General features: G+C 52.2%; 1 protein-coding gene across 1 annotated transcript; it reads right to left on the bottom strand.

The window, feature by feature from the left end:
• Nucleotides 1-642: 642 nt before the first annotated feature.
• On the bottom strand, nt 643-11,081 carry LRRN4 (leucine rich repeat neuronal 4). The gene is made up of 5 exons (XM_001115911.5): nt 10,799-11,081; nt 9,094-9,750; nt 7,713-7,917; nt 5,207-5,344; nt 643-2,589 (listed from the first exon to the last, which is right to left on the bottom strand). Exons 2-5 carry the CDS (start codon nt 9,743-9,745, stop codon nt 1,371-1,373), a joined length of 2,214 nt encoding a protein of 737 aa, XP_001115911.4. The 5' UTR covers nt 9,746-9,750; nt 10,799-11,081; the 3' UTR covers nt 643-1,370.
• Between the last annotated feature and the right edge of the window lie 616 nt (nt 11,082-11,697).

The raw sequence follows: 11,697 nt of genomic DNA, 5'->3' as shown, positions 1-11,697 counted from the left end.
CATGTAACCTTATTTGGAAATAGGGTCTTTTTAGATGCAATCAAGTTAGAATTAGGTCATACTGGATTACAGTGGGCCTTAACCCAATAACTAGTTTTTTTTGGTTAAAAAAAAAAAAGGAAATGTGAACAGAGAGACAGAGAATGCCGTGAGATGATGGAGGGATAGATTGGAATGATGTCTACAAGCTAAGGAATACTGAGGATTGCTGCCAGCCATCCAAAGCTGGGAGAGAAGATGGAACAACTCCCTTGGAGCCTGCAAGAAGAACCAACTCCACTGATGCTTTGATTTGGGATTTCTGACCGGAACTGGAGGAAAATAAATTTATGTTCTTTTAAGCCAGTTTTACTAACTTGTTATGGCAGCTGCAGGAAATTAATAAATGCTAATGTTGAAAATTAAAATCTAGAAATATGGCTCTAATTATAATTTCATAGAATCATTTTTTCCCCTGAGTTTCCCCTGAGTTTGTATAAAAGTGAAAAAGTAGAGGGCAGAGTAGATGCCTCCCACATGAAGACAGATTTTAAGGCATTGTTTGATGCACCTAGGGCAGAGAAACACTTGGGCTTCTAGCTAGAGTCTTGGGTTCTCTTTAGCTCATTTGTCCCCTCTAATTAAGAAAAAAGATTTCCAAAGTTTATTATGCTTCCTAAAAAATGAATTTATAATTCATTTGTCCACTTAGTCTTAGGTGAAATACAGTAAACACTAACTAAAAAGGACAGCTTTTCCCTGTGTTTGACAAATGTTCCCAGAAAACTGGTTTTAACTGTAAAGCTGGAAGTGTATTTTCTTGTCATGTCCTGAAATGGAACTAATAAACCCAGAAGGCCTTACGAAGCAACCATTAATTAGCTCTCCCCCTAACCCCGGTTCTCAGGAATTGGAACTGGAAATCCACTGGAATTGATTTCTTGAATAACAGAGCTCATTATGCCTTAGAGCTTGACCATGAAGGAGCTTCCGCTGGAAAGACCTGAGGATGTGATTTCTAACTATCAAAGAGGCTGGGTTATGCAATTTCCCTGTTTCATCCCTTCCTACTTCCATACACTATTCTACTGGATAGAAGGGCACTGACTGCTGAAAACCCCAAACGAAACAACATACAAGAAGGCCTGAGGCAGTGGGGAGCGATCTGGCATTGACCATCAGGTTTCTGGGAACAGAGAGTAAAGTAGAAGGAAGGGAGGGCAGTTGTTCCTTGGACTGAGGCACTCAGTGTGGCAAGTTCCGTGTGTGCCCAAGGCATTCTGGCTTCACGGGAATTAGAAACCCTAGGAGCGGATGGGGTCGTTTTTGACCTTCTGTACCTTTCTGCGCTCAGATCCAGTTCGGTTAGAGGCGATTGCCCAGAAGCTGGGCTAACTGACGGTCTGGAGCTCCAGCGGGTAATCAAAGGCCGGGTTTTTGCAGGCCACTAGGTGCGTGTCGCAGCGCTGCAGGCGTAGCGTCTGGCGCCGCCTGCAGAGACACGCGGACAGCACTAAGGTGCTGGCAAGCAGCAGGCCGCTGGCTGCGCACAGCCCGGAGAGCAGGAGCGCGAAGCTGGGCTTGGTGGTGAAGGCGGCGCACGGGCTCCTCCAGCCCGAGGACCGCGGCTGGCTCAGGCCTGCCCTGTTGGCCGCCAGCACGCACACGCGGTAGGTAGTGCCCGGCGACAGCCCGTACAGAGGGTGCTGCCGGGCCGTGGCGTAGATGACCCCCACCACTGACTGGTTCCCCGCCCAGCCCTCCACAGAGTAGCGGATCTGGTACCCGTGCACTACTGAGTTGGGGGCACACCAGTGGACCAGCGCCGACGTGTCCGTAGTCTCCGTCACCCCCTGCAGCCTGGGCGGGTCTGGGATGGTGTCTTCTCCGCTGAGGCCAGGGCAACGGCACCGCGACTGCCTCTGCAGCTCAGCGCACGGGGTCTGTAGGTGCTTGCAGGGATGGTAATCACAGGGGACATCCTGGTGAGGCATTCCAACCTCCTCCTTCCTCCCCTCCTCCTCCTCACTGTAGTCGTCCAGCAGCAAGACTGGAATCCCGCCCTCAGAAGGACTCGGGTTGGGGGCTTGGGGTGTGGCGTGTGTCCTCTGGCCGGGCTGAGGCGAGCTTATGCGGTTCCACGAGGTAGGGAAGGGGTCCAGGAGCTTGCTCTCCAGTGGGGTGGAGGCAGCTGAGATACTAGGCTCAAGGACAAGCCCGGGGGCATGTTCTCCTCTGTGCTGGGATGCGGTGGCGCTGGCAGCCCTGGGGAAAACGCTGGAGTGGCTGTGACCTGCTACAGAGTTGGTCGTGGAAGAGGCAGTCCCCTCCTGTGCATCGCTGTGCGGCCATGCAGCTCTCGTGCGGGAGCCCACGTTAGGGGCCTTGGAGACGCTCTGCTGGTCTCCCTCAGGCCGGGTAGCAGGGGCTGCGCTGGGCGCCACGGTGGGACCTTGTGCGTAGGTGGAGTGGTTGAAGCCGGGTGGGTGTGAAGGTCGGAGAGTAGTGCTTTGGTCGGACTGGCACACTCCGGGCAGCTGGGAGAGTGACAGGGAGGCTGAGAAGGGGCCGCTGGATCCCGCAGCTGGCGTGCACACAGTGTCTGCTGCCCTGGAGGGGAGGCCAACCAGTTAGAAGACGTCTGGCTTCAGGGACGCTTCTGGGCAGAGCTTTGAATCCTCACTGCCAACATCACCCCCTGCCAAGCCCATCAACGCATCTCTGCCAGGCACCCCAGGGCACACACGCTGCACACATCACCTAATTGATTCTGGGGAAACTTTGGAGGAAGCTCCTATCCTCACTCCCATTGGGCAGAGAAGCAAACGGAAGTGTAGAAGGAGGAACTAATTGGCCAAGACACCATAGCTAGCAATGGCAGAGCCTATCCCCGGGCAAGCACTGTGAGAAGGAGTCCAGATTCTCTGACTGTCATTTGCCATTTTGTTCTCACCTGTCTGCTTCCTGGCAAGAGAGCACTAGTAATAAAAACCATAGTCGGCCGGGTGCGGTGGCTCACGCCTGTAATCCCAGCACTTTGGGAGGCCGAGGCAGGCGGATCACGAGGTCAGGAGACCGAGACTAGCCTGGCTAACACGGTGAAACCCCATCTCTACTAAAAATACAAAAAATTAGCCAAGCGTGGTGGCGGGCACCTGTAGTCCCAGCTACTCAGGAGGCTGAGGCAGGAGAATGGCGTGAACCCGGGAGGCAGAGCTTGCAGTGAGCCAAGATCACACCACTGCACTCCAGCCTGGGTGACAGAGCGAGACTCCGTCTAAAACAACAACAACAACAACAACAAAACATTCGGGCGTGGCGTGGTGGCTCAGGCTTGTAATCTCAGCACTTTGGGAGGCTGAGGTGGGCGGATTACAAGGTCAGGAGATCGAGACCATCCTGGCTAACAAGGTGAAACCCCGTCTCTACTAAAAATACAAAAATTAGCCGGGCATGGTGGCGGATGTCTGTAGTCCCAGCTACTCTGGAGGCTGAGGCAGGAGAATCGCTTGAACCTGGGAGGCGGAGGTTGCAGTGAGCAGAGATTGTGCCACTGCACTCCAGCCTTGGCAACAGAGGGAGACTGTCTCAAAAAAAAAAAAAAAAAGTACTCATACTAGCTACCATTTCTGATGCTTCCCATGTGCTAGGGGCTATTCTTCACACTCTACTGTGTCAACTAATTTAGTCTGCACTACTTATGCAGTAGACTCTATTACCCCATTTTACAGATGAGAAGGTAGAGGCCGAAGTAACTCAGAGAGATGAAATAACTCAGCTCAAATCAACAGTAGTAAGTAGGCCAGGTACAGTGGCTCATGCCTGGAGTCCCAACACTTTGGGAGGCCCAGGTAGGAGGATTACTTGAGGCTAGGAGTTGGAGACCAGCCTGGTCAACATAGTGAGACCTCGTCTCTACCAAAACAAACAAAACAAAACAAACAAACAAAAACTTAGCCAGGTATGGTGGTGCATGGCTGTGGTCCCAGCTACTTGGGAGGGTGAGGCAGGAGGATTGCTTGAGCCCAGGAGTCTGAGGCTGCAGTGAGCCGTGATCATGCCACTGCACTCCAGCTTGGGTTACAGAGCAAGACCTTGTCTCTAAAAAAAATGTAATAAAATAGTAGTAAGTAGGATGAAGCTGGACTCTCTGGCTTCAGAGCCTGTACTCTCAGCTTCATCATTAATACCGTGATGAGACCCTCGACTGCAAAGGGCCTAGGTGCTTTTCTTTGGAGGGAATGTGGGGTTGGGGGGCAGACTGAGCCCCACTTCACAGCTCAGCTTAGGTGGGAGATGAGAAAAGAATATTGGCTGGGCATGGTGGTTCATGCCTGGAATCCCAACTCTTTGGGAGGCCCAGGTGGGAGGATCCCTTGTGTCCGGGAGTTTGAGACCAGCCTGGGTAACATGATGAGCCTCCATCTCTACAAAAAGATTTTAAAAAATTAGCCTGGTGTGGTGGCTTGCACCTGGGGTCCCAGCTACTCTAGAAGCTGAGGTAGGATGATCGCTGAGCCCAGGAGGTTGAGGCTGTAATGAGACATGATCGCACCACTGCACTCCAGCCTGGACAAAAGAGCAAGACCCTGTCTCCAAACAAACAGAAATAATTCTGCAGAATGGTGGTGATGGAGGGTTGCCTCCCAAGGTGTAGTGTTTACCTGGTGGAACTGGTTTGAAAGTGCTCAGGACTGGGGGTGTTCCCAGCCCCCCAGCTCCCACTGTCTCCTGGTGGCCAGCCTAAATGTGGCTCCCCACTGCAAAAACAGCTCTTCTAGCCAATAGCCTTCATAGGAATTTCCCAGAAGAGCTCTGTAAGCCCATGGGCCTAGGACTGGATAACCCGGGAGCAGAGGCTAGGTTCCATCTTGCGGATTCAGTAGAACCCAGTGGTTAAACCAGACCACACTTCCCAGCCTCCCTTGCAGGTAGGTGTGGCTCCTGGCCAATGAATGTGAGTGGAAGTGAGGAGTATCACCTCCCAGCCTGGCTCACTAAAAACCTCCCATGTCTGCTCCTCCATGTTCTTTGCCCCTTCTGGCTGGCTGGAATGGAGGTAGCTTCCATCACCTGGATCCCTGAGTGTGACTACATGGGGAAGGCTGCCCAGCCCAACATGGCCAAAGTGCCAAGCACAGTCACGTGAGCAAGATTTAAGCTGGAGAACTTCAGCTCCTGAAGGCTGAGCCTCACCCCTCAGCCATCTGCTTTGTAAATGTGTTACCTGCTTAGGACAGTTCTCTTTGCATCCATGAGGAGCCAAGACAAGTCACAGCTACAAGTGAGGGGGTTGCCAAAAAGGTTGATCGATAGGACCTGGGAGGAATCCAGGGTCCAAGGAGGGAAGGAACTCAAGTTGCAGCTGAAATACACACAAAAAAATGAATTAAATCAGGTTTTTACAATTGGATCAAAGATATTCCCAGAGAGGCATGGTGTCAGAACCATGCCCACGGTATCAGAAGCATTCTGATAGGGGTTGGAGAATACTGCTTTGGGCAAAACTCTTAATGACCTCGAACTTCATTTTTTGTCCTCTGTTGTAAAACGGAGATACCAGCCTAACAGGAAATATTATACTTCATATCAACTGGGGACAATATTCCCATGACCGATGGTTGTATCAAAAAGAGTGTGTGTTGGCTGGGCACGGTGGCTCACACCTGTAATCCCAGCACTTTGGGAGGCCGAGGCAGGTGGATTATTTGAGGTTAGGAGTTCGAGACCAGCCTGCCCAACATGGTGAAACTCTGTCTGTACTACAAATACAAAAATTAGTCAGGCAGTAGTGGTGGACCTATAATCCCAGCTACTCGGGAGGCTGAGGCAGGAGAATCACTTGAGCCTGGGAGGCAGAGGTTGCGGTGAGCCAAGATCACACCACTACCCTCCAGGATAGGCAGGAGAGTGAGACCCTGTCTCAAAAAACAAAACAAAACAAACAAACAAACAAACAGAAACAAAAAAGAGTACATGATGATAAAAGTGTTTGTAAATGCAAATCTCTAAATACAAGCAGATATTGTTATTATGGACCAGTGTTATTGCACTATGGCTGGTGACACTCAATGCCAGTCCTTTGGAAGATGCCTCATTTAAGTGCATCAGTGAACTCTTGATAAGTAGAGAATAACCCCCAAACTTAGTAACTTAAAACAATAAATATTTATTCTTTAGCATGATTCTGTGGGTTAGCTCAGTGGTTCATGTGGTCTGGATTAGCTCAGCTGGGGCCAGATGATCTGGGATGGCCTCATGGATAAGGCTCAACCAGGTGTGCTGGGACTGCTCTCTATGTGTCTGTCATCACCCAGGAGGCTAACCTGGGCTTATCCACACGGTAGTGGAGGGATCCCCAACAGCAGGAGAGGGCGGGTCTCAGTGCTCAATTGCTTTCCTAGCTTCTTACATCACATTTGCTAATGACCCACTGGCCCAAGCAAATCACAAGGCCAAGCCCAGGCTGGAGTGCAATGGTGCAATCTCAGCTCACTGCAACCTCCACTTCCCAGGTTCAAGCGATTATCCTGCCTCAGCCTCCCAAGTAACTGGGACTACAGGCACGTGCCACTATGCCCGGCTAATTTTGTATTTCTTTTAGTAGAGATGGGGCTTCACCATGTTGGCCAGGCTAGTCTCGAACTCCTGACCTCAGGTGATCCACCCACCTCGGCCTCCCAACGTGCTGGGGTTACAGGCATGAGCCATCATGCCTGGCCTCACCACCACTATTTTATCATACAATCATCACTATCCTCACCATTATAATTAGCACCATCACCCATCATCATCACCATCACCATCACTACCAATGTCATCCCCATCACTGACATCAATCAGCATCAACACCATCACCATCACCATCACCATCACTGTCATCACCATCAGCATCTCCATTATCACCACCACCATCATCTTCACTAATTTTAGAGGACAAATACCATAAGCCAGGCACTGAGCTAAGTGGTCTACATAAACCATATGCTTTTTTTCTCATGAAAAAACCCAAAGCGAGGTTTTATTGTCATAGCTCTATTTTACAGATAAAGAAACTACTTGATATTTGTATCCTGGCACTTTACACAGTTCTTGGGTTTTTATCGAGCTCAAAGGAGTCTGAGCCAGAGATACAAAGCATTTCCCCTCACAACATTGTGTGCTCAATAGCTATTTATTGAATAAAGGAAAGAATGAGTGAATGGTTCTGCCTTTGCTTTGAAAACTTGTTCATCCTTTTAGAAGAATAATTCCATCTTTAGTGACTGCATTGAGTAAAACAGGACTCACAGGGCCTGCCCCTAGACTTCCAAGGGATTTTCTAACAATATCAATACTTTCATCCCCAGACCCACTCAAATTCTGGAAGGGACTGAACTTGCATGGCATGTGGGGAAGAAAGCAGATCCAGACAGAGAGTAGACCTGAGGTCCTCCTCACCTCTTCCCACTGTACATTTCTAAGTGTGGGCTTAAAATAAACTTTAAAGGCATAGGAGTTTGGCATTCTAATACTACTCTGAACCGGACTGAGTTGCAAGGTTAGATGGGCGGGTGGACTATCTGGGACCTTACCCAAGATATCACCCAAAGGGTGGGGGAAAACAAAGCCCCAGAAAGGATTCGGAAGAGCAGTGGAAGAAAAATTATGGTCTGGTTTGTTCTATAAAATTCAACATAGCGTAATGGGCAAAAATCAGTCATGTGATTAAGATGTGCCTCAGAAGCACTTACTTCTGGAACAGAAGGACCTGTAGATGTGGAGTGTCTTGAAAGATGTGCGTGGCAACAGAAGCAAGTGCTGGGGAGTCCTGACAGTCCAGCTGCTGCAGGTTGGGAGTCATCTTGAAAATGTCCCCCTCCAGGGTCGTCAGCCGAGGCATCTTCCTCAGGTAGAGGGATGTGAGCTTCGGCAGGTCTCTGATCCACCCTAACTCAACTGAAACACAGAAGGGAAACTGCCCACCACTCCAGAACGCACAAACCCAGGAGGCCAGCACGGCATGAAGGAAAGAATGAGAGTGGCAAGGTGAATGGTGAAGGTCATTGCTGAGCATGGGCACAGTTAGCAGCCCATGGGAATTCTGGGAATCTCAGAATTGTGGCCATTTGAGCTGGAAGGGTGCTCGGGGATAACCAGTCCTTCCTTTCTTCCAATCTGAGTCGGCCAAGGCCAGAGAGGGGATTGATTGGCCTAAGGCCACATAGCTGGAAAGGGGCAGAGACAAGGCTTGAACCCAGGACACTGTCTCCAAGTCTGTTGCTGCCTCACCTTCTCATTAAAGTCCACACAAAAAATAACCAGACTTTGCTCTGATGTCTGTCAGGAGTGGGGAACTTCTGTGGAATGTAATTAAGGAGGCGAGGCGGCCCCAGAAACCTAATTTTGCGGCTCTCCCGATACATGGAGAACGTGCCCCTTCCCTTCGGTATTCCCCATTCTAGCTGTTTTTTCTCTTTGTCTTTGATGAAACAGGTGGTTGTAGATAAGTGAAGTGTTTTTTAAAAAATACTAAAACCAACCTTGTGAATCAAAGAACACCAGGAACAGGAGACCGGTTATCCTCGCCACTCTCCTGTGGCTTGTTTGAGTGATTCAACACTCACAGAAACTATTTTGCCCAAGGTAGAGAAATCAGTGAATTCATCCTGGAAGCCTCAGTCACTTCAGCTAACTGCATGTTTGCGGCTCAGTTTTTCCATTCATCAGCCCCAAAGCATGCACTCACTTCCCCATTCCACAAACACTTATCCAGTCATGCTGGGAAGCAGTAGAACAGAGTGGTTAAAGTTTTGGGCTCTGGACCCAGAATGCCTGAGTTCAGATTTGCTTAATGTGTGACCAAGTTTCACCTTTCTGTGCTTTGGTTCCTTCATATGTAAAACGGAGATGGTAACAGTTCCCATCTCTTAGGATTCAAGAAAGTGACTCCTGTGTGGCGCTTCAAACTGGGCCCGCTTGCTCGAAAAATGTAGCTGGTGTTTTTTTGAACCCTGCTGCGAGCTGGGCACCTGGGTCACCCCTCGAGGAAGAATGCAGCCCTGCCCTCAGGAGCGCACGCGCAGCCTGGCTTTGCGCTCAGGTCTGCTGAAAACGCGGAGCGCCCGGACTCACCCCGCTGGAGGAACGTGCCGCTGAGATCCAGGACTTCGAGCGTGGCCAGGGGCGCGCCATCCTCTCCAGCGAACGCCGCCTCGGCGATGCCCCCCTGTGCGCCGCGACCCAGCGCGGTGCAGGAGAGGTTGAGGAGCTGCAGCGCAGGGAAGCAGGCGAAGGCCCGGGGCTGTAGCGCCTGCAGCGGATTCCCGGCGAGCGCCAGGACGCGGAGGCTGCTCAGTGCGGGACCGGCACATGGCGTCAGAGCGGCCAGCTGGTTGTAGTTGAGGTCCAGGGTGTGCAGCCCCGCCGGCCCGCCCGGGCCCCAGCGCAGCTCGGCGATGCGGTTGTGGCTCAGGGTCAGCACCCGCAGCTGCTCCAGGTGGCCGAGTTCGGATGCGCTCAGTGCGCGCAGCAGGTTGTGGCTGGCGTTGAGGCTGCGCAGTGTGCGCGGTAGGCAGCCGGGCAGGCGCTCCAGGTTGCGGTTCGCCAGGGTCAAGGCCGTCGCACCCGCGGCGGGCAGCCCCTCGCAGGGCGAGTCGGTGGCGTTGCTGCCACTGCTCCCCCAGGGGCCCTGCTGAGTGACCCGGAAGAGCGGGACCTTCTGGAGAAGATCTGCCCAGCTGGGGTGCAGCACCGTCAGCAGCAGCAGCAGCAGGGTTTGCCGCATGGCGTCTGGAGAGAGAACAGCAGGACGCCCATCAAATCCACAGGAACCTCCGAACAAAGGGGCAGATGCGCGTCCCAACCCCACCTCCAGGGCTCTGAGGAGACGCACAGGCCCTGGATGTTCCCTGAAGGGCAAGGAGACGTTCCCAGAGTCGCCTGGTGTGCAGTGACCTCGCCCCTGTCTGCTTTTGCCCTATCCTCTCCCCCAAGAGCACCGTGGTACCCCCTGTTCTTCCTCCCCTCAGGGATGCCTTTCCCTCTTCTTGTGAGAGGGACGCCTTCCTCATCTGTCCAGTCTGGGCCTGAATCTCTCGATAACTCCCTCCGTTTTTGTACCCCCATCCTGTGAGCTTCTACAGGAAAGGGATGTCCCCTTTATTGCTGCAAACTCTCCCCAAGTAAACAGTCACTGCTCCATACACGTGAATGCCCTCAGTTAGGAAGAACCTCTGCTGGGATAGAAACAGGTACTCTAGGAAGATTTTGTCAGTTCCACGACTCTCAGTGGAAAACCCCGCTTTTCCCCGTTAGACCTGCCCAGCCACAGGGGAATCCCAGTTTGCCTAAAATAAGTCCTGGAGTCCGTTTCCTGGGGGCATGCCCGGGGTTGCCTTCAGCAGCAGAACAAAGCCCTGTGAACCCTGGAGTCAAACATTTCCTGGTCCCATGTGGGTTCCAACAAAACCAGAGCCCCCAGTATTAGCCCTGCCCAGGACGGAGGGCTGAGAGCTGCTAGTTGTGGAATTTCTGGAGTACTTAGGGTTGCACAGGTCAGCTAGATCAAGCGGAGGAAGATCCAGCGGCCATGGGCTAACTTGGGAGTGACAAAGATACTGTTCACGAGGCCCTGGCCATGAGGTCACTGGTCGATATCCCTCATGACTGCAGATGTGTATTCCTTTCCCAGCTCTCTGTGCTGACCAGTAGATCTCCCAGCCACCACGCAGGGGCCCGGGGAAGGGTCTCCCTATTGCTAGCTGGGGATGAAGGCGGTGAGAAAGATCCTGGAACCTGAAGCCAGGAGCGTGTGCATCCAGCAGTGTGTTATGCTTACCTGGAAGTGGTCCCTTTGGAGTGTGGCTCCTCTGGATGCACCTCTGAAGTCCTCAGTTTTGTTTTATAGATTCCAAGGACCACTGATTTGGACAGCAACTCAGCTCTGAACTCCAGAGGGAGACCTGTCTCCCAGCCTCCTCTCTCCCACAACACCCATCCACTGAGAGGGCCTGAGACACTCCAGTCTTCCCCATCGCCCCTCCTTTCCCATCAAGACACTGTTGTTTTTAGCCAACACCCTCATTGCTCAGCTCCCTCCTCTCCCGCTAGAGCCCGCGCCTGCCCCTTTCCAGGCCTGGCACCTCCCCCTAGCCCTCCCCATCTTCACCTCTCCAACCACCTTTCCCAAGCTGGAGAAATGAAAGGAGTCAGCGATGAGGGCTAGTGGAGTGCAGTGAGGCAGAGCAGCTTTGTCACCTCTCAGGAATTTGATCCTTCCTGCTGGTGGCTCCCATTTCCTGGGATGGCTGGAGGCTAAATGGTGAGCCAGCGAGGGGAGCAAGCCACTTCTCCCAGAGGGAAGGCATCCGAGTCTAGAGGAAGCTTGCAGGGATTTCCAGGAAAAGGTGACAGGAGAGAGGATCCTCAGAAGGGTCTGGGGCAGGAGCAGGCTCAAACCAGACCCAAGAGGCCCCGCGGACAGTCTGTTTGGTGGCTCTGGGACCTCGCTCAGTGACAGTGTGGACGTTTGTCTCTCACAAGGAGTGAGAATAAACAGAGGGCAGAAACGCAGAAAGAACATTCCCGCTCCATGCCTGGGAGGTTGGGTCCTGATTACCAGCTCCAGGTCTCCCGAAGATGTGATGCTTGAGTGAGGTGATGCTTGAGTGAGCTTTGTTTAGAGCGCTTTTGTTTAAAGCAGACAGCACTTCTCTCCCCCAAAGGCCCAAGGCAGAG

This window comes from Macaca mulatta, chromosome 10, assembly GCF_049350105.2.
Source record: "Macaca mulatta isolate MMU2019108-1 chromosome 10, T2T-MMU8v2.0, whole genome shotgun sequence".
NCBI lineage: Eukaryota > Metazoa > Chordata > Mammalia > Primates > Cercopithecidae > Macaca > Macaca mulatta.
Note: the sequence above shows the minus strand (reverse complement) of the source record. Positions and strands in the feature narration are given on the sequence as shown.